At 44.4% G+C, this 23,664-nt stretch overlaps 1 protein-coding gene across 1 annotated transcript in view; it reads left to right on the forward strand.

Annotated features, from left to right (window-relative positions):
• SNX3 (sorting nexin 3) overlaps positions 1–22,259 on the forward strand; it is an 86,121-nt gene extending 63,862 nt beyond the window's left edge. Inside the window, exon 4 of the mRNA XM_033939314.1 lies at positions 21,509–22,259. Coding sequence (XP_033795205.1) covers positions 21,509–21,614 — 106 coding nt within the window. The 3' untranslated portion in view covers positions 21,615–22,259. The remainder of the gene's footprint in view (positions 1–21,508) is intronic.
• The last annotated feature ends 1,405 nt before the right edge of the window (positions 22,260–23,664 follow it).

Genomic DNA, 23,664 nt, shown 5'->3' on the forward strand with positions numbered 1-23,664 from the left:
GCCATGTGCTGTAAATGACGGGCTTCCCCCTCCCAATGCATCTTGGGATGCAGTGGGAGGGGCAGAAGGCCCTGATTGACTCAAAATGGCATTGGGAGGGGGAAGCCTGTCATTTGCAGCATGCGGCTCTGTAGGATAGCAAGTCCTCACAACATTGCTGATATCAACAATAGCGCAGCTCAGTATGTAAGAGCTCTCGAGTCCCCTGCTGTTACCTGGGACCACCTGTCTAGTTTGTCTTCACTTTTCAAAGATAGACTTGACAGTGCCCCAAGGGGTATTAAACATCTTAAAATTCTTCCCTAATTTGTAGACTGCTTTATTAATTATTTTTTGAAGAGGTTTATACATTAATTCTTGTTGAAAATGTACAGTAAGTTATGTAGATTAGTGAAATAAGCTCCTACTTGAATGCATTTTAAACTGTTTTAGACAAGGCTAAAGACTCTTTGAATGCACTATACCTGTAATTTGATAACTCTCTTAGTAACATTGGCTCCCGGTTTATTTTAGAATTCAACTTAAATGCGCTTGTATTTCTTTTAAAATTCTACATGGTATCTTTAATCCTCTTATTCCTTTATTTTGGAATGCTTATCGATTCTCCTTTGCAAGAGGTATCCAACAATTTAAATTCTCCCTTCCTTCTAAAAAAGGGATTAAAGAAGTCAAGATCTTCAGTCAATCTTTGGTTTTTAAATTCTCTCAACTCTGGAATGATCTCCTTTTTTTTTTTTTTTTAAGGAGTTCCAGTTCGTTTCAATTTTTCCGTAAATCTTTAAAAACTACTTTATTTGCCAAACATTTTGAAAACTAATTCTTTTGAAATTTTGCTATTATCTTCTCTTTATCATTTGTAAATCATTCCCTTTTTATTTAATTGCTGTAAACTGAGTCGAGCCTTTTTAGAATGATGACTTGGTATGCAAAGTTAAGCTTTACTTTACTCGAATATAGGAAGAGATTTTTGGTCCAAAAAAAGGGACAAAAATGGGGGTCTCATCCTATATTAGGATCATCACTTGACCTGTTCCCCAACTTGATGCAGGCCTCTGATAGGCCGAGACTGGAGGGATCCCTCCCGTCTCCTGGCCAGGCCGATACTAATAATTTTTTTTACCCTCCTCCCCATGTACCTTTTTAGTTACCCCCTTCCCTGCTGTGTACCTTTTCAGTTATCCCTGGTGGTCCAGCGGTGTATGGGCAGGACCGCACTCCTGCCCTGCGCACCTCCCTCGGGGCTCACAACGCACAGGCACACAGGAGTGAGCTTCTCGAGCTCCTGCATGACTGCACCGCTCGCTGAATGGCTGCCGCCAATTCTGTCAGGACTTGCAGGACCTGGTGGCAGCCATTTAGCGAGCGGTGCAGGGCAGGGAGGGAGAGGACACTGGGTGCAGATCCTGGCAGGGCATAGCATTGAATATTAAGCCCCCGTTTTATATTCAAGTCAGCCAATTTTCCTCCTTTTGGGGGGGAAATGGGGATCTCGGCTTATATTCGGATTGACTTATATTTGAGTATATACAGTATATGAATCACTATATGAAAGTATCCTGAATAAGATTTGGTATTTTGAACAAAAGTAATGTCAAAGATATTTTAACCTCTTTGATATACAGAAAATCTAATGCTAACATGAAATTGTTAAAGATTAAGATGTCTGCAATGTTCATCTTTCTTTTACTTTAAGAAATTATTACAATTCTGACAATTATAGGCAAAAGAATACAAAAAGAAAAAAATCTAAAATCAAACATTAAGGAAACTTGTCAAATCCCAAAGGCACAACTGGAGAAGTCATGTAAATTAAAATAAATTTTTCTAGTGCATGTATGCCCGCCTTCATCCAATGCTCCAGATGATATTAAAATAAATTTTTAAAATGTACAAAAAAACTCAAACTGACCAAAAAACATTTCAGAGGAAAATTCTCCATAAATCAAGACTGTAACATATATCCCTCTAATAAACTCCAATAATGCATAAATCAAATTGATTGCACCACCCTTTTTCCTCCTTCCAACTCGTCCAAAAAAAAAAAAAAAAAAAAATCTTGTCTGTGAAAGTTGAAAAAAACATGTTATATTCTGATATTTAATTTGAACATGCTTCTGTGGAGTTGCTGGCATCGCTGAAGCCACAACTATGGGGTCATGTAATGTCATGCTATGTTACATACGTTCTTATATCCCACTAAATCCTTGCTGAACAGAGCTCTAGAAGGGTTAATGGCCCCGAACGTCTGGTAAGCCCTGCCTTAGACTGTATAGAAAGAGAAATCATCTCCTCACCTGTAAGATATTCAGTCAATTCTGTAAAAATAATCTTATGACCAGGAAATTTAAAGTATTTTTTAACACTATTTCTATGAATAGATTGTCAACATGTTGCTGCTAATTAATTTTCTTTCACAGATGTTTCTGATAAAAGTCAAATTTTTAAATCTCTCTCAAAGCACAACTTATTAAAACTTTCTTGATTGACTCTTCGTTTTCTTAACCGAGGTGGGTGCTTTCTTTATAAGCTTTAGAAATCACAGGTAAATTCTCCTAACACATGTAAAACTGCCAGGAAATGACTTCAACATTTAAACAGCAGAAGTCATTCTATTTGAATGAAATTCTAATGAAACACAAGTTTATTCTCAATAAGATCTCATTTTGATTTTACAAACAAATTATACCCTCCAATAAGGTAATTCAATTATGAACAGCAGAAAAGTTACATAGTTAGGAAAGGCAAATTGACAAAGTAGTAAATTCTAGTATATAGTCATCTTTCACAATTCTACTTTTGAAACCTCTCTTGGAGGATCAGTAGAAGAGGCCATAGAAAGATTTACATAAGCAGAGAAATTGACTGGCTTAATATCATACCCTACCATACTGATTCTTGTATCCCGCAAATGTCGACTAGGAATCATTGCGGCGTACATAATATTAGAAATTATACAGAGGTATAGACTTCATATACAGTCATGTGAAAAAATTAGGACACCCCATGAAATATTCAATTCTTTCTTAAGAAATGTTCACATATTGATGTCAAATCTTTTTTTATGCATCTCTGGAAAAGAAAGTGATATAATTGCAGGTAAACAACAAATTTTCCTTGATTTACTCATGAAACAAAAGATATCCCAAAAATGTGCATTCTAACTGAAGAATAAATTGAACACCCTAATAGCTTGTGTTCTTAAATAACTGCAGTGAGTCACTTCTTGTAGCCATCTATCAGTCTCTGACATTGGTAAGTAATGCTGTATACTACGCAGATGTGATGAGTCAAGAACGTTTGTTGTCTTTTCAGTCCTTATAGCAGAAATTTACTTTGCCATTCTCACAATGTTTTAAGTCAGTGGTCTCAAACTCAAACCCTTTGCAGGGCCACATTTTGGATTTATAGCTACTTGGAGGGCCTCAGAAAAAATAGTTAATGTCTTATTAAAGAAATGACAATTTTGCACGAGATAGAACTCTTTATAGTTTATAAATCTTTCCTTTTGGCAAAGTCTTAATAATAATATTGTAATTTATAGCTAAAGAGACATACAGTGGTGCCTCACACAACGAACTTAATTCGTTCCAGGAGCAAGTTTGTTATGCGAAAAGTTCGTTATGTGAAACGCGTTTTCCCATAACAATACATGTTAAAAAAAATAATTCGTTCTGTAGCATAAAATATGCTAAGATGACATAAAAAAAGATACATTTATCTTGTTAGAGCTGTTAGCATGATATAGAGGGGATATATGTGAAGGGGAGGGGAGACAGGGGTTTTGTTGATCCTTGCTGTGTATTATAATCACCCCCCACATACTCCCCAGTACCTTTTTTAATTCCTCCCATCTTTCCCAGCCAGTGGCGTACAGGCCAGAAGCGCAGAGATCAGGAGCAATTCCTCTGCACGCCTGTGTGGGCCCATGCCGATCTCCGAATGGCTGCAGTTAGTTCTTGTGAGTCCCGCAAGAGCTGGCTGCAGTTAGTTCTTGTGAGTCCCGCGAGAGCTGACTGCAGCCATTCAGAGATCAGCGCAGGCCCAGGCAGTAGCACAGAAGGCTTGCTCTTGATCTCTGTCTGCGCTTCTGGCTGGGAAATTTGCTAGACCACCAGTTCGAGTGAGCGGGTGAGATTAAAGTTGCAGCAGTGGTGGCTTTTTTAAAAAAATATGTGGCGGCGGGGGGAGGTTTAAAAATATGCGGTGGCGGCAGAGGCTTAAAAATATGCAGCAGCGGCGGCAGGGGGGTTTAAAATATGTAGCGCCACTGCACAGGGAGCCAGGCGGAGAGAGGGCAGTTAAGCGATGCAGCTCGGGCGACTTCGTTGTGTGAAACGAAGTTCGTTGTGGGAAGCAAGACCTGAAGTTCGTTGTGCGCAGCGTTCGCTGTGCGAGGCGTCTGTTATGCGAGGCACCACTGTATGATCAAGAAGCTGTTTAATTTTACTTTGGTGATTGATAAACATACCAAGGGCCTCAAAATAATACCTGTGGGCCGCAAGTTTGAGACCATTGCTTTAAGTGGCTACAACTCCAACATGCAAGTAAAGCTGGCTTTCCATTGCTTAGTACTGTAAAGGATCAACCAAGCTTACCCATTATATGCTATATTGTGGAAGTTCAAGCCAAGAAGTATCGAGCTGGTATAAGCTCTTATGCATATATCTACATAAAAATCCGCTTTCTGGTCTTCAGTCTATTTGGGCCAGAGAATTACAATGGTCTGTTTCACCTGAAAGCTGGAAGAAAATATGGACTCGAAGGATAAGATGTACGGCTTCGGCGTCATTAAGGCAAACTCTTTACTTTGTGCTTCATAAAACATTATGGACCCCGGTTAAGTTGCAGAAGTTGGATGCTAACAAATCTAATGCGTGTTGGAGCTGCAAGAAAGAAGTGGGTACACTTGATCATCTTTTATTTTATTGCCCACTGGTTCAAACATTCTGGCAGGCGGTGTGGAACAAGATACAAAATATACTGGAAACTCGTATACCTCTTTCTTATGGTATGGTGATATGTGGAGTATGGGCTAATTCATTCAACAACCTTAATGTTAGCAAATAAAAACAAATTGTTCCTAATATCTGGAGTGGCACTACACTCAATAGTTAAAAACTGGAAAGATTTCACATTGTTAAATTTTCACTTTTGGTGGGAAACTGTGCGCCTTTTCTACAAATATGAAGTTAACCTAACTGAAAGATCAGGGAATATGGCAGCATTTAAGGATGTTTGGAGTCTTTTTTTTTTTTTGTAAAACAGTGTGTAAAATGGAATGATTGACCTTCCAGACATATGGGAGGTAGGGGGGGTTGGGTTAGGGAGGGAGGGAGGGGTAGATAATGACATGTTTCTCATTAAGAATTTCTAATGTATGTTTACACATGTTTATAGTATTTGCGTGTTGTATTTTCTGTAAGATGTTAAAACTTAAAGATTCAACTAAAAAAAAAGATCAGGGCTTTGACTCGGCCACTCCAGGACTCTCCATTTCTTAGTTTTCAGCCAGACCATGGTGGATTTACTGGTATGTTTTTGGGTCATTATCGTGTTGCAGGGTCTAGCTCTCACTAGAAGGCCTAGACGGCCTCATTCTCTCAATAGGCCACTACAGTAAAATCATATTCATATTAATCTATAGAGCCCCCTCCTCCCCAATGTCGGTGTTCGATGAACTATCAGCTTTGATAAGCAACCTTTCAGTCAACTACAAACAAATTATCATCCTAGGAGACTTTAACTTTGCAGAACACCCAGAAATCACTGGTGCACCAAAGGAATTCACAAAGACACTGTCTGATCTTGGTTTCATCCAACAAGTCCATTCCCTCACTCACGCCTCCAGCAACACTCTAGACTTGATCTCCATCTCAAAAGGCCTGCTACTTGACAACAAACTAGAGAATGACACGGGGAAAAAAAAATCTGTCCCCATCACCGGACCACCGTCCCCTTCACTGCCCCGTCCCCAAACCTGCCGTCCCCTTCACTACCCCGTCCCCACAGCATCCACCCTTCCCTCGCCACCTCACCGTCCTTCAGCGGCCCGAGAATCTCCCTCCCTCCTCCTTACCTTTGCGGCACTTTAGAAAAGAAACTGATGCCTGCAAAGCCTGCCTGCCCTGCAGTCGCGTGTGTGTGGGCGGAAGCTTCTCTGACAATTGTCATTTTATAAACACAAATAAAACAGAGCAAGGTTCAACAAAACACATCTGCCCTCCCTTTCACAAATATCCCCTTCACTATTGTGAAAACTGAAGAAACCAAATTACTACAGAATGCTACATAGAAAAATCAAGCTAACAGAATACTTTAGTCACACATGGCAAGAATAATGTTAGGGGAGGGCAACTAGGGCAACTGCCCCCTGGTCAGAGAGAGAGCCCTAAGCCAGCTGGAAGCTAAAGAAGCACAGCCTGGACTTTGCGGCCCCCAGTTATGTCTAATACCTGCTCTAGCAGGATACATATTTCAAATCTGAAATATTCTAATCACAAAATATTAAATAATTTTTTTTTTTTTTCTTTTTGTTGTCTGGTAATTTATTCTTCAAATCACATTAGTCTCAAGCTTTGGTTTTAGGTTCCTGTCTTCATCATGGCATGGCTGGCTCCTGAAGGTAAAATAGGTGCAAGAGGAGCTGGGGAGAAGATGCCGAGTCTGACAAGGGCGCAGTTTTTTTTACCACAGGAATAAGATTTTTCACCGCTCCCACGGGGCGGTAAAAGGTCTTGTCCCCATTCCCGTGGGGCGGTGAAAGGTCTTGTCCCCATTTCTGTGGTAAACCAGTTGCAAATGTCTCCATTCCTGTGACCCGCGATTTACCGCTGTAAACGGTCCCCGTATCATTCTCTACAACAAACCAACCCCGCTGACTAACTTTCAGGTGCCCTGGACTGACCACCACATAATCTCATTCAACATACACTCTAAGACCAAAGGGCCTGCAGAAAACACTGCATCACGCAAAACAACCGCACTCGATCCAAAGTTGGTCAACCTTCACGATTTATCGATTGGTATCTCCTCACTGGACCTAAACACAGGCCCCATGTCCAATTCGCTAGAGGAAAAGGCACAGGTGTGGCACTCTAGCTAATATTTCATTGAGTGACTTTATGCCAAAGTCAAAGAAGTCAAAACAAACACAAGATCTTTCTCATCATCCTGGTTCACAGAAAACCTGAGAGAAAGAAAACAGAAAGTCAGAAAAGCTGAAAAAACCTGGTGCAAAACACACAACGCTGAGGATAAAGCTACCTGGAAAACCTTCTTGAAAGAATATAAATGAGCGCCAGTCGAAACAAAAAAGGCATACTTCACAAACCTAATATCCAAGATCCCAAGCAGATCAAAGGCCATCTTCTCACTGTCCAAAAACCTGTTCTCCTCCTCCCAAGGATCACACCACAACCAAAAAACAAGCTTAGACAGTGAATCCCTCTCAAACTTCTTCCATGACAAGATATCAAAGATACGAGAATCCCTAGACTTAGAAGCAAAAGCCCTGTCAAACATCCCAAAAACTGCACAACACAACAACCCATGCAAGTTAGATACTCTAAATAGCTTCAAACCAGTAACCTTTGATGACCTTAAAGGTACAATAGTCTCCCTACACCCCACAACCTCAATCTTGGACCCTTGCCCATCCACCAATGACTCATTCCTGAACTCCATTTTACTCCTAATTAACGAGTCCCTTCAATCGGGCATAATACCTCAGAGCTGTAAATCTGCCATAGTAAGACCACTCCTTAAAAACCCCAACATGGATCCGGACAATCCAAGCAGCTATAGACCAGTCTCAAACCTCCCATTTGTCTCAAAAGTACTAGAAAAGATAGTACTCGCACAACTGCAAGACTTCATGGAAACTAACACCACCCTCTCCAATTTCCAATCAGGATTGAGGAAGTACCACAGCACAGAAACGATACTTCTAGACATTGTAGATGACAGCTGGAAAATCCTCGATGAGGGTACAGACGCATTGCTGGTACTACTAGACCTGAGTGCTGCCTTTGATACTAGTGATCACTCACTTCTCCTATCCAGACTACACTCCATCGGAATCCATGATGTCGCACTGACATGGTTCTCCTCCTTCTTAAAAGAAAGATTTCAGAAAGTACTACTAGGGACCCTCCTTATCAGAACCAAAACCTCTCTGCTTCGGAGTACCCCAGGGTGCATTGCTATCCCCACTTCTCTTCAACCTGTACATCAAACCAGTACTTGACATCGCAGAAAAATATCAAATCAAGATCCACTCTTATGCAGAGGACATACAGCTCTACCTCCCCCTAGGTCAACATCGAGACGCACAAATAAAAAAACTTCATTGCTGCCTAACTGAAATAAAGAACTGGATGACTACACACAAACTACAGCTAAACGCATCAAAAACTGAACTTCTCTGGTGTCACACCCGCGCTCTGGCGCTTAGTTGCAAGCCCCGGGATCGTGACACAATACTCTGGCTCGGTGTGTCCCTCGCTACCGAAGGACCCTTCAGGACTTTGCGTGGCTTAAGAACAGCCTAATGAGGGCATGCAAGGCAAGAGGCTGAGGCAGAATATAATCAAAGGTTTTATTATGTTCACTGGTTGCATTGAACAAAAGGAAAATGCTTCAGCTCAGCAGACCTCAAAACAAGCACTCAAAACTGAGGCAAAACACATGCTGTTCAAACAGAGCAAAACTTTCAAAGAAATCCAGTGTCCAGGTTTTTGGGTGTGTCACACCTTAACATACAGTTCCACCGCCTCTGGACTTTGTTAGCAAAGCTATAAACAGACCTGTTCACCAGGGCAGTTTGGATTTAGTAACTTTCCCTGAGCTGCTTCGGCTCCAGCAGCTGTGTCATTCATTTCACAGGCATGAAAAATTCAGAACAGAAACAAACTTTAACCAAAACTGTGCAACAAGAAACCTGGCCAGCATGTCACCTGGTTTTCACAGCCTAACGTGGCTTATCACATACTGTATTTTCTTCTTTAGCACAGAATTCAAAAGGTACACTCAGCTCTGGGAACGTGCAGGCTCTCAGCACAACTCCCTGCTGTGCAGTTCAAGTAATCAATTATGCACAGCTGTGAGGAAGAACGCTTGGCTCAGCTTGGCTGCTAGCAGAGAGGAAAAAAAAAAATGCCAAAACGTTTGCTAGCTTTATCACTAAAGCTTTCAAGCAGCAATTAACAGTTCATTATCAGAAGGGAGAGACATACAACTCCCCTTCAAACTATCACTGGCATAACTGGTAGCTTCACTACTGTGGACACAGGCAATACACATCCCCTTACTGCTTATCAATGTCCATGGGCACCTCCTCCGGTCCTGCCAGACTCTCCTGGATTTCCATGGATTCCCCTGGGGTTCCTTCCTCACTCCCTGGGTCAGCAGTAAGCTCCTCCGTGTCCAACATTTGCCAGTCTCCAGCCTCCTCGGGGTGTGGAGAGAGTGGATGAATCTCTCCTGTTGCCTCCAGGCTGCTTCCCTCCCCCCCGAGTTCTCAACTGTCCCGTTTTAAGCTGGGAAGGGACCCTCCCACTCAGCCTCGGTGGGGGAGGAGCCTTCCAAACACAGGCTTGTTCTATCTGCCTAAGTGCAGGAACCTTTCCAGTCTTTACCCTTGCCTGAACAGGCTGCTGGAAAGGAAGTAATCCTCTAACAGACTTGGGTACCTGTCTAACTTGTGTGTAGCTTTTCTGTTTAAGCCTTTCCTGCTCTGCCTCATCTGACTCCACTTCCAGGTCTGAGCAGTAGTCAGCTAAATCCACAGACGAGGCTTCTACCTGGTCAGCCCTTTTACAATGGGATATACTGTATCTCTTCCTAATCCTTGTGGCAAAACCCGGACCGGACATAGGAAAACCCTGAAACGGGCTTGGGTCTGTCACACTGGATACACACAAGGATTCCTACACATACCCACGCCCATTCCTCTCCTGGGGAAATGACACCCTTATAGCCAAAGACAACATCCGCAGCCTGAGAATGATTCTTGACTCAAACCTGTCCCTCTTAGATCATCTATCAAAATTAGTGTCTTCATGTTTCTATTACCTACGCCAGCTAGAGTGCATCTATGCGTTACTTCTCAGAGAACGATTTTGCCCAGTTACTATATGCATTTGTGTTATCCCGCTTAGACTGTTGCAACACGCTTACCCGCAAAAAATGTTTCCCGTCTCCAAGGCGTGCAAAAAGCTGCAATCCGACTTTTGAAAAACCTGGGCTTCCGCAACCAAGTCACCCCTGTACTAAGATCCATGAACTGGCTGCCTATCCGAAAATGATGCGTCTTTAAAGCCCTGGTTCTAGCTTTCAAGATATTCCACAAAATGACACCAAGCTACATAGCATCAAAACTACAAATTTATGTCCCCAACCGATCACTGAGATCCCAAGCAGAAAAACGGCTAGCCATTCCACCTGGTCACTCACTCACATCTGAAACAGCCTGGAAATGTGTATTCCCATTTCATACCCAGATTATGGCACACCATCCCCCCATCTGTCAGATCTTTAAACAGTCTATGGAACTTCAGGAACTAAACTAAAACTTAGTTTTATGTACCAATTCATCAACCAAGAGGAGCTCGACTCGGTTTACAATAATGTAAAACATAATACATAAATTTGACAAGAAAAAGTAGACTGAAATAGTTAATTTCCAAAATGTTTAGCAAACAAAAAAAGTTTTCAGAACTTTCCAGAACAAAGCAAGAGAACCTAAACTTCTTAATGTAAGCAGTAAAGCATTCCAGAATTCAGTTAATTTATAAGCAAAAGAATAACTAAATCTCTTAAAGGTTCTGTTTTTACCACTGAGAGAGGGAAATGTAAGTTTTAATATTTGAGAACTTCTGGCAAGATGAGATCTATGACCAAACTACAAACAATCCAAAATACGGCCCTGAGACTCATCTACTCATTGAGGAAACTCGACCATATTACATACATTGGCTACCAATCCAAGAAAGAATACTATTTAAATTCTACTGTATGTTATTTAAAACCCTAAATGGAGACAGTCTAACCTACCTGAACCTACCGCCTCATCCAAACCACCACAATCAGACATAGAAAAACACCTCCCCCATTCACCCCCCCCTCGATTAAAGAAGTAAAATGGAAAAAACTATACGATGGCCTCCTAGCCACTGAAGCAGCAAATCTAGATAACCAGATCTCCAATCTATTGATAACTACCCCAGACTACAAGATGTTCAGAAAAGAAATAAAAAGTATACTCTTCAAGAAATTCCTGAAACAGTCCTAACATCACATATACCGTCCTTCCTCCCTCCCCCTTCCCACCACACTGAAACTACCGGACTTCTCTTTACCTCTCTAGAAATGACAAATGATCTTCCATTGTAATCCACCATTTATAATTCTTTTGTAATCCGCCTTGAACCACAAGGTAATGGCGGAATAGAAATCTCTAATGTAATGTAATAAAGGCCGTGAAAACCTTCCTCTTTACAAACCCAGCTCCTTAGCTTACATCTGCATCCCTGACTGACCTTTACGTCGGTATCCAAACTAAATATGTGAAAAATCCAAGATATATCAACAATAAACACTTTCACAAAGATATAGTTGAAGGCGAAAAACACACTACAATATGGGCTAAAAAAAGCCCACATGGGAGGAAAAGCCTCAGACAAAGCCCTCCAACCACCACAGCAGTGGCCAAGGTGTTCAGGCTTAGAACTTCATTGTCATAAAAACCTCCCATGGAGACCACCGTGGCTCTATATTGTGTTGTAAATAAATAAATGGTGAAGTTAATGGCTAAATGGTCACCCTCTTAAAACTATAATGACTCAAAAAGTCACCTAAAGTGACTTAAGACTTTTCTTTTTTTTGTAAGCTCGGTCGGAACACCAACGATGGCCAGCGTTTCACATAATGCTGCCTCAGTGTGTAACCTCCGATCATGAGCTAAAAAAGAAATAAATCAATAAAGAAAAGTTAAGAATTACCTAAACCTCACCTCCAAATGCATAATAAACGCAAAAAAACTACTAGCATACCTTTTAAAAATGAACACGCTGACTTGTGTCTCAATGCACAAAAGATGGCGGCTGAGAACACACAGGTGTGTGGGATTTAAATAAGTAGGGAACTAGATGCAACCGGAAGTAACTGTAAGATGTATCACGCAGACCACCTCTGGGACAAGCGCCAGGATTTGAAAAAGCAAACAGAATCTCAATTAATTAGCTGCAAAAACTAACACTATTGGAAACTGAAAAATGAAAAATAAAACATGAAAAATAGTAAAACATCAGAAGCATCAAAAACACTGACTCCATTCAATTTTTCAATATTTGTTTGCCTGCAATTACATCACTTTCTTTTCCAGCGATAAATTTAAAAAAGATTTGACATCGATATGTGAACATTTCATAAGAAAGAACTGAATATTATCCCAGGACAAGCAGGCAGCATATTCTCTACATGTGGGTGACGTCACCAACGGAGCCCCCTAGCAGACGTTTTTGCAAGAGGACTTACTCGAAGACCTTCAGGCTTGCAATTGGCCTGCGCATGCACGCGTGTGCTTCCGCCCTGCCTAGGGTATGCGTCTCCCCAATGTGTCCTCAGTTCTCTTTATTCTGCGGAGCCAGAAGCACTGCTCCCTTGCTTCGCGCGATCTCATTGTCCCTCTTGCACCGCGGTTTGTTTGGTTAGTTTCTGTTGAGTCGTTGTGCTCGCGTCTTTAGTTTCCATTTTTTTCAGTTCGTATATTTTTGACCGGGTTTCCGGTCTTCCTCTGGCCGCTTGGCCTCGCGGGGCCGCGGCCATATTTTTTTTATGTCCCGGCCTCGTTCCGGATTTAAAAACTGTACTAAGTGCAACCGGGTTATCTCTATCGTTGGTGTGTGGAGTGCCTGGGTGCAGAGCACTGCGCTGAGTCGTGTCCCTGTTGTGCGACTTTACAACCGCGGGCTCTTCGTCGAAGGGTGGCCAAGATTCTCCAACTCTTCGGCCCCATGGACCTGCGGGACAGGCCTTGGGCTCAACGCCCTCGTTAGGCGCCTCAGCCTCGAAGGTTCCGGCCTCGGCCCCTCTGGCTGCTCCAGCCTCGGGTAAGTCTCCTCTTCCCTCCTCAGGTGTGCCGGCAAAGAAGCCTACCTCGGAGTCTCATGTCAGCTCTGCCTCGTCAGCGTCTTCGAGACATCTATCTAAGCATGCCTCCTCACGTAGGGAATACTCTTCATCAAGGTTGCCCCCGAAGGAGCACACTACTGCACCTCCGACCCACCTACCTTTGGTCTCGGTGCCTATGTTCGAGGACATGCTTAAGGCTATCATTACCACACAGCTTTTCTCGGTAGTGAGCCAGGTAGTCCTGACTTCGACGCCTTTGACCTCGGTCTCGACCCAGTCGTGTTCTGACCAGCCTGAGTGTCCCCTCGTCTCTCGAGGCCTCACCCATAAGACTCATCGGATTTCCTCGAGCGAATCTTCCTCCCCTGAGTCGCCGCTGACTTTTCGGGGGTCCAGGCCGGGGGCCCATTTTTCCCCCGCTACTGCGGCGAGGCTTGCCTCTTCTAAAAGGCCTCGGTCTTCCCTGTCCTGTTGGGGCAGGTCTCCGACCTCGAGATCATCTACACACACGCTTGTCCTTGAATTGGACTCTAGTGTATGTTCCCCATTGAGGTGATTGCCGGCTTCTAAAGGGCCTACTTTGAAGCCGGTTGGGGAATTTTCCCCTCTTCTCCGAGGCTTCACCAGCGGTTTCCTCGGACTCCGGGGTCTTCCCCGGTCCATCTCACACGGGGCTGTTCCTCAACGCCCCCTAGACGCCTTAATCGAACCTCTTCGGTCTCCCATTCATGGGACTCTGAGACTCCAGCTTACTATTCCAGGGAAGTTTCTCCATCTTTCTCGGCCGCACCCCGGTCTCGGTCGGAGTCTCCCCTGGAGGATGAATCTTCTTCTCGGACCTCCTCCTTTTCTCGTTTCATCTCTGACATGGGCAGAGCTTTGAACTTGGATCTTCAGTCTGACTCCCGCTTTACCCAGGACTTAACAAACGGATGGACAGAGGAGACCCCATAGACATATACCTTGATTTCCAAAAAGCCTTTGACAAGGTGCCTCACGAGCGTCTACTCCGGAAACTGAAGAACCATGGAGTGGACGGAGACGTATATAGATGCATCAGAAACTGGTTGGCGGGTAGGAAACAGAGGGTAGGGGTGAAGGGCCACTACTCGGACTAGATGAGGGTCACGAGTGGTGTTCCGCAGGGCTTGGTGCTCGGGCCGCTGCTATTTAATATATTCATAAATGATCTAGAAACAGGCACGAAGTGTGAGATAATAAAATTTGCGGATGATACAAAACTATTTAGTGGAGCTGGGACTAAAGAGGAATGTGAAGAATTGCAAAGGGACTTGAACAAACTGGGGGAATGGGCGGCGAGATGGCAGATGAAGTTCAATGTTGAGAAATGTAAAGTATTGCATGTGGGAAGCGGAAACCCGAGGTACAACTATACGATGGGAGGGATATTATTGAATGAGAGTAGCCAAGAAAGGGACTTGGGGGTAATGGTGGACATGACAATGAAGCCGACGGCATAGTGCGCAGTGGCCGCTAAGAAAGAAAATAGAATGCTAGGCATAATCAAGAAGGGTATTACAACAAGGACGAAATAAGTTATCCTGCCATTGTATCGGGTGATGGTGCGCCCGCATCTGGAATACTGCGTCCAATATTGGTCGCCGTACCTTAAGAAGGATATGGCGTTACTCGAGAGGGTTCAGAGGAGAGTGACACGTTTGATAAAAGGGATGGAAAACCTCTCATACGCTGAGAGATTGGAGAAACTGGGTCTCTTTTCCCTGGAGAAGAGGAGACTTAGAGGGGATATGATAGAGACTTACAAGATCATGAAGGGCATAGAGAGAGTAGAGAGGGACAAATTCTTCAAACTTTCAGAAAATAAAAAAACAAGAGGACATTTGGAAAAGTTGAAAGGGGACAGATTCAAAACTAATGCTAGGAAGTTCTTCTTTACCCAACGTGTGGTGGATACCTGGAATGCACTTCCAGAGGACGTTATAGGGCAGAGTACAGTACTTGGGTTTAAGAAAGGATTGGACAATTTCCTGCTGGAAAAGGGGATAGAAGGGTATAGATAGAGGTTTACTGCACAGGTCCTGGACCTGTTGGGCCACCGCATGAGCGGACTGCTGGGCATGATGGACCTCAGGTCTGACCCAGTGGAGGCATTGCTTATGTTCTTATGAATACCTGGCAGAAATAGGAGTTGACAATACACCTCGTGAGGTGCTTCACCTTCCGTTGCATCAGGTTCTCCAACAAACGTATATCCAGAACCTGGAGACTCCATATGCTGTCACGGCTATTCCCTGCAAGTTGGAGTCACGTTACCGGACTATCCCGGTTAAAGGGTTTGAAAGTGCTCAGCTTTCCCACCAATCCTTGGTGGTTGAGTCTTCCTTGAAGAAGTCTAATCCCTTGAAGGTTCACGCTGCCGTCCTCCCGGACAGGGAGGGCCATACGATGGATAAATTTGGTCGCCACCTTTATCAGAATTCGATGATGGCGAACCGTGTCCTTAACTACAATTTAATCTTCACGTCCTACCTCCGGTTCTGTATAGATGCCCTCCGCTCGTTCCGGGAGGTCGTACCAGAGCCTCAGCGTCAGGAGTTTCGTCTCCTCGAGGAGACCCTCTCCCAACTCCGCCTGTATATGTTTCAGGCCTCTTACGACGCCTTCTAATTGTCCTCGAGAGTTACAGCCTTTGCGATTGCCATGCGTCGCCTCGCTTGGCTCCGGATTGTGGATATGGATCCGAATCTACAGGATCGACTTGCCAATCTCCCGTGTGTGGGTCATGAGCTCTTCGATGATTCCATCGAGGCGGCCATGAAGCGCCTCTTGGACCACGAGCGGTCCTTTGCGTTTCTGATGAACGTTAAACTAAAAGCTCCTCTGGCTCGCCAATATAAAATTCCTCTCCAGAGATATCCACAAAAATCCACTCTGGCTTTCTCTAGGCCTCCTTCGAAATGGCCATTGCAGCATCAGCAACGTCAACCTAAGACTCAGCCGCCGGCCCCCGCGAAGACCGGGCCGTCCTTTTGACAATTCCAGTCCGAGCCTTCAGGCTCCCTTCCTCTTGGAGCCTTCCCCCATCCCCATCTGTGGTCGTCTCCATTATTTCTATACCCAGTGGGAAAGTCTTACCACCGACAGTTGGGTCCTGTCTATCATCTGGGAGGGGTACTCCCTCCACTTCAGTCGCGTAATCCCGGACCTGCCTCCAAGAGAGTTTCCTTCTGCTCAGCTCTTGAAGCATTATCGTGACTCCTTTGTTGAAGAGGTCTCTCTGTTGGTGGATGCTCTCTTGCAATCTTTCCAGAGGTTTTCAGTTTCATTCTCCTCCTCCGCAAAAGGTCCTCACGACGGACTAGTCGACCTATGCTTGGGGGGCTCATGTGGACGGTCTGTGCACGCAGGATCTTTGGTCCCGTGCCGACCGCCTGTGTCACATCAATCTTCTAGAGTTTCTGGAGCTTTCCTCGCTCTGAAGGCCTTTTGTCACCTGCTCCATGACCGAGTGGTGCTAGTTCGCACGGACAACCAGGTCGCCATGTATTATATCAACAAACAGGGGGCACGGGGTCCAGGTCCCTGTGCCAGGAGGTACTGCGGCTCTGGGATTGGGCCATCCCCCGCAACATATTCATTCGAGCTGTCTACATTCAGGGCCAGCAAAACTGTCTAGCAGACAAGTTGAGTTGTCTTCTGCAGCCTCACGAGTGGTCCCTCCACTCCGTGACCCTGCGTCAGGTGTTTGCTCATTGGGGGACTCTGGACGTTGATCTGTTCACGTCCCCCCTCAATCACAAGTTGCCCCACTTCTGCTCCCTCTTAGGATCGAGGCAGATGCCTTCCTTCTGGATTGGATGAACGCGTTCCTGTATGCGTTCCCTCCATTCCCTCTGATTCTGAAGACTCTCGTCAAGCTCAAGTCTTCACATGCCACCATGATTCTGATAGCTCCTCGGTGGCCCCGACAACCTTGGTTCTCCCTTCTGTTGCAATTCAGTTCCAGGGAGCCTCTTCCTCTGCCTATTTTTCCTTCTCTGCTTACACAGAGTCAGGGTTCTCTGCTTCATCCCAACCTCCACTCTGCACTTAACAGCTTGATTCCTCGAGACTTAATGCCCTCGTTCCAGTTCTCCCAGCCTGTGCTGGATGTCCTGGAGGCATCTCGGAAGGAGACCACTCGCCAATGTTACCATCAGAAGTGGACCTGCTTTTCTTCCTGGTGTGCTACTCAACAGCTGGAGCCTCTGTCCGCCTCCTTATCTGCTGTCCTGGATTATCTGTTGCACTTGCCTGGCGCTGGCCTCAAGTCCTCTTCGGTTCGAGTCCACCACAGTGCTCTAGCAGCTTTTCATCAGCTGATTAAAGGGAAGCCTATCTCGGTTCATCCTGTGGTTTCCTGCTTCATGAAAGGCCTTTTCCACATTCATCCGCCCCTTAAACCTCCTCTGGTGGTTTGGGATCTTAATGTGGTCCTTGCCCAATTGATGAAACCCCCGTTCGAGCCGCTGGCGCGGGCTCACTTGAAATTTCTTACTTGGAAATTGGTGTTTCTTATTGCTCTCTCTCTTCTGCCTGTCGGGTCAGTGAGCTTCAAGCCTTGGTAGCGGACCATCCTTTCACTGTCTTCCATCATGATAAGGTGGTACTCCGTACCCATCCTAAGTTCTTGCCTAAGATTGTGTCAACCAATCCATTGTTCTTCCTGTGTTTTTTCCAAAGCACCATTCTTACCCTGGAGAGATGGCTCAGCATTCTCTTGATTGTAAGCTTGCGCTGGCCTTCAACTTGAAGCGCACTGCTCCTCATCATTCTGCTCCCCAGCTGTTCCTCTCTTTCGATCCTAATTGCATGGGTCGCTCTGTTTCTAAGCGGACCATTTCTAACTGGTTGGCCGCTTGTATCTCTTTCTGTTACGCTCAGGCTGGTCTCTCCCTGCCGGGTCAAGTCACAGGCCACAAGGTCCGAGCAATGGCAGCGTCTGTTGCTTTCCTCCGCTCGACTCCCATCGAGGAAATCTTTAAGGCTGCCACTTGGTCCTCGGTTCATACGTTCACCTCGCATTACCGTGTGGATGCTTTCTCCAGGCGTGATGGCCATTTCAGCCAATCTGTTTTGCAAAACTTTTCTGCTAACTTGCCAACTCTCCCTCCATCCCTTTTTAGTTAGCTTGGAGGCATGTAGAGAATATGCTGCCTGCTTGTCCTGGGATAAAGCACAGTTATTTACCGTAACAGGTGTTATCCAGGGACAGCAGGCAGATATTCTCGTAACCCACCCACCTCCCCGTTGTTGTCTTCTTTGTTTGCTATCTGAACTGAGGAGACGCATGCCCTAGGCAGGGCATGAGGGGCATGCGCAGGCCAATCGCAAGCCTGAAGGTCTTCGAGCAAGTCTGCTTGCGAAAACGTCCGCTAGGGGGCTCTGTCGGTGACGTCACCCACATGTAGAGAATATCTGTTACGGTAAGTAACTATGCTTTTAATGCGGTGTCCTAATTTTTTCACATGACTGTACATAAATAGGTTATAACCAGTGTTCCCTCTAAGCGGGTGGGTGTTGTGAGCAAACTTTTTTCACTGTGAGCTAAAAATATCGGGCGCCAGCAAGTTATGAGCCAAATAAATATGTTGCTTTCTACCACAGAACTTCCTTACGTTTGTATGGAATCTATCCCCTTTCAACTTTAGAGAGTGCCCTCTCGTTCTCCCTGCCTTAGCTACTAAGTCTATTCCCTTCAGTACCTTGAATGTTTCTATCATGTCCCCTCTCAATCTCCTCTGCTCAAGGGAGAAGAGGCCCAGTTTCTCTAATCTTTCGCTGTACGGCAACTCCTCCAGCCCCTTAACCATTTTAGTTGCTCTTCTCTGGATCCTTTCGAGTAGTACCGTGTCCTTCTTAAAGTACCAGTGCTGGACGCAGTACTCCAGGTGAGGGCGTACCATGGCCCGGTACAGCAGCATGATAACCTTCTCTGTCTCTTCAGTCCAGCATCTGCCCCTTCCATTCACTGTCTGTCTTTCCCTGCCATCTCTCCTCCTGCCCCCCCCCCACCCCCCAATTTGGTCTAGCATCCATCATCTTCCTTCTGTTCCCCTCATGGTCTGGCATCTCTATCCTTCCCTCCCCCCTGTGGTTTTTAGCATATCTCTCTTCTCATTTCCTCCACTCAGATCTGATCATTCTCTGCTCTCTCTTCCCTTTTCTTCTCTGGTCTTCCTTCTCTATTTTCTGCCTCCATCTAAATTAAATTCTTTCTTACTATTTAGTCCCGTTTCCCTCTTTTCACTGTGTCTACACACAGCTTGTCACCCCTTTCCCTCACCCCTCCATTATCTTACTATTTTCTTCCCCCTTTATTTATCTCCTCCTTCCATCCAGTATGTGTTCTTTCCCCACTTCCATTCAGCATCTGCTCTCCCTTCTCAACTGACATCCATCTGCCTTCTGCTCTCTCTCCCTTCTTCTCACTTCCATCATCTGTCCCCTTCTCTCTCTCTCTCATCTCCTCCATTCCATCATCTGCCCCTTCTCTCTCTCTCCCCCCCCCCCAACTTCCATCATCTGCCCCCCTTCCCCTCACCTTTGTGGGTCACTTTCTTTCCCCTGAGGGTGGCTCATGTCACAGGGGAAGCTTTGGCCGAGCAGAACCGCTTGATTGACAGTGGAACTTACTTGATTGATGTCGATGCTGGGGCCCGTTGCTGTTTGAAGGAAAAAAAAAAAGGTGGAAAAAAGGAACCTGTAAAGGCGAGAGGAAGGGAAACCTCCAGGACAGCTGCTTTTTGCCCTCCTTCAGCGGCCCAAGAGTTCAGACCAGCAGCGGCAGCTGTGTATGCTTTTAACTTCGGCACAGAGCTGCCCCTAATCAATAGTTTAGCGCGGTTTCATGAGGCAGCCTCGGGGCCTTTGATAGCCGGCCCGCTTCGATGATGCGATGTGGGCCGGCCTAGCAAAGGCCCCGAGGCTGCCTTATGAAACCGCGCTAAACTATTGATTAGGGGCAGCTCTGTGCCGAAGTTAAAAGCATACACAGCTGCCGCTGCTGGTCTGGAGGTGCGGAGACAAGGCAGGAGGCAAACGCGGTGGAAGGCAGGAGTCCCGGCGAAGGCAGGAGTCCCGGCACAGCGACTGCAACAGGAAGTTGCAAGTCAGCTGACGCCGGCCTTTCGTTGCGGCGGGGACCGAATCCTTCGCGGACCGGCAAGATTTTGTTTGCGGACCGGCGGTTGAAGAACTGTGCTCTACACTGTGTGCGCTGTGACGAGAAACTTGTGCGCTGCGAGGTAATATTTTGTGCGTCAGCGCACCCCAGCGCAGCTTAGCGGGAACACTGGCTAATAACTGGTCAGTACAGTGAAGTGAATAGATGCATAGTAGTAGCCATTGCTGATGCAAAAACAACACGCCTGCAAAGGGATGCAAGTTAACTGATCTCTCCAAATGAATGTCAACTGTGTGTGTAAAGGTCATATCTAAATCCTCTTTTTCAGTTCCTTTGCTAGAATTATCACCTCCTGCGTTCATACTAACACTTCCTGATTCAAGATCCAGAGGGTAGAACATCAGGGGAACGTTGAGGCAATAAGAATATGGGAGGCAGAGGCTTTGACATCATTTACTCTATCAACTAAAATAAGAGACAAATACCTTCCCCATGGGATCTCCCACAGAAGTAAGAGGATCAGGCTTTTGGCAGTAGGAGACAGGGAAAGATTTTAAATCTCAAGCCTCCAAAGGAACTCCCAAGAGTCCCTACCCCTGCAATTGAAGCCTACGGCTGCACAAAAGAACCTCGGTAGCTTTCACTGTGACTGTCGGGACCTGAGGCACAGCTGTGTTGACATCAGACTTGTTGTTGGTAAGAGTTCAAGGTGTCTGGTTTTCCTGTTGAGGACATTGCAATTTTGTTTTCTATTTCCCTAGTCCAGAATACTCCAGTTTAGAGATGTCAGACTCTTTTAAGAGTGAAGGGAAGGACATTAGTTTCAGAAAATAATAAACATGGAAGGGACAAGGTATAGGAAATTGGGAATGCACACCATCTTCTGCTTATCTGCAATGCCCTTTAGCCATAAAGTTAGGCTCACAAATCTGTCTTGCTTGCAGTTAAGGATATTAAAAAGTTGTTTGCTGTCTATTGTGCTTAGAAGTGGAAGGTAGTGTCAGTCTGATTTGGGAAAGAGGATTGTTTTTTCTGTTTTCACTATGCTGACTGTCCTGCTTGGATGACTTTGGATTTGATACTTCTGGGCTGAGGGGGGCAGATTATTTTTTATTTTATGACTATAAGTTGCTACTTAATAACCTGACTTTCTCCCATTTCTGGAGGTCTGCTCTTGTAACTAACGTATGTTCTACAGAAATCTAATTGAAATTTCTGTTTTCTTCTCAGAGTTGCAGGCCACCCTTTGGCACAGAATGAGCGATGTCTTCACATGTTCTTACAAGATGAAGTAATAGATAAAAACTACACACCGTCCAAAATCAGGCATGCCTGAGTGCTGCAGTAATGAACTCAAGTGTTCTTCAGAATCCTGCATTTAAAAAACTCGGTTTAAGACCGTTTGGTTTCTTTTTAGCATGCATCATCTAACCTGGCACTGTGCACCCAGGGAACTAATATCTCATGCACTGCAGATTTTTCTTGTTCTCTGGCACTTGAAATGAGGATGCTGATAGTAGTCTGCCGGGCGTCAGTAAGACCCCTCCTGAATCCACATTGGTTAAATAAACCGACAGCTATTTTAAGCTGGTCCACAGCTCCCTGTATCTGTTGTGCATGCGCGCACACATGCCTTTTTGTATGGCATGCCAAATTTTCGTTAATAATCTGCATGTCTGCATTTCTCTGTTGGAATGAATGTGTACGGTGTTTGATTATGTGGCAATGAAAGTATCTCTCACTCTAACATGGTTACCTCTTCTGATGTATGTGTGTGCTTAATCATTATACAACTCATTTTTATTATTCTTGTACCCAAGACAACCCATCTTGCCTGTGGATCTTCCTTCCAGCCTTTATAACTGAAATATAATGAAGGAAATGTCTTTATATTGTGTATAAACAAAATCAAATTTATATACTAATGCCATTTGTCTAAAAATTTACTTGTTTTCAAATAAAATTGAAAAATGCACATTTAGTGTATGTTGGGTGAGCCTCTATGTATACTGGATATGGGCAGAACCATTTTTTAGAATCATTTGCAAGGAAATTGTGTTCTGGGCAAAAAAGAAAATCATTTTTCATTGCAAACTGAAATGGATGTCACTTAGCAACCTTTGTAGGCAAAAGCATTCTAAAGTCTAAACATAGAAAAATTGCTAGAATCACATAAAAAAAATCAGAAGACAGCACAGAAAAATTGTCCTTGAAACAAAGTTGAATAACTAGTAATGGAACTTTTTGGCTTTTTTTTCTCTAGATCTCTTTTCCTGGTTGTACCTATATGTACAAACTAAATAATCCAACCCAAGTGGTTTAGCAAAACCGATACTCATATATCCAATAATAACCACTTCTTGTAAAAAATACACAATGTATCAAACTAGGGCCTCAGATTCAGAGCCTACTCGTAGTCCTATCATGGACTTGAATGATCAGAGTATTACCAGCTCCACACTCCAGTCATAGGCCCCACATCCTATACTTATTTTTTAAAGAAAATTTATCAAAAAGGTGTAACGCCAATATTATTTTTCTTATTTTCTTTTTTCAAAAAAGTGTAGCACCAATATTATGATAAAAAGTCCAAGCGTTTCCTAAGTGCAGCTTAAAACTTCAATGTTACCGAGTGAAATACAAAGTGTATTAATTATTTAGCAGGCAGCTAAATTACTTATCTCAAGCAGTATTCATTGTAGCTTGAGTGTCCTTCTGTTGTTGCTCTATCTAAGCCTTCGCCTATCTGGGCCGATGCGGCCAGCGTTTCGTGGATATCAATTACGGTCCACTGCGTCAGGGCCACTAGCCAAAGGGCATTAAGACATCTTCCTCTGAAAGCAAACCATCACAGCTCCTCATAAGCAGACACTACACTCCAATCACCTCTTGGAGTGTAGTGTCTGCTTATGAGGAGCTATATTACTGGATATATGAGTATCGGGTGTACCTATATATAGTTATGAAAGCCCATTTAACATACAAAATTTAAAGAAAAAAAAGGCCCACTTAGGAGCATAAATCCTTTGAATATAGTGTCTCTAATGCCTTAACCTAGCTGATGAAGGCTTCCTTTGAGCTACTAGATGACTCTGATCTGAAGTACTTAGCCTTGTAGATCTTATTTCTGGAGGAAGTAACTTCTGTTGTAGTGACTGATCTATCCTATACTGATTTCCTTAACTGTAAGGTGCTTTTGTGTCAAATGTCCATGTTAATCATAGAAACATGATGGCAGATAAAGGCCAAATGGCCCATCTAGTCTGCCTATCCGCAGTAACCAATATCTGTTTCTCTCTCCGAGAGATCCCACGTGCCTATCCCAGGCCCTTTTGACTTCAGACACAGTCTGTCTCCACCACCTCTTCTGGGAGACTGTTCCATGC

Source organism: Geotrypetes seraphini, chromosome 3, assembly GCF_902459505.1.
Source record: "Geotrypetes seraphini chromosome 3, aGeoSer1.1, whole genome shotgun sequence".
NCBI classification, from domain to species: domain Eukaryota; kingdom Metazoa; phylum Chordata; class Amphibia; order Gymnophiona; family Dermophiidae; genus Geotrypetes; species Geotrypetes seraphini.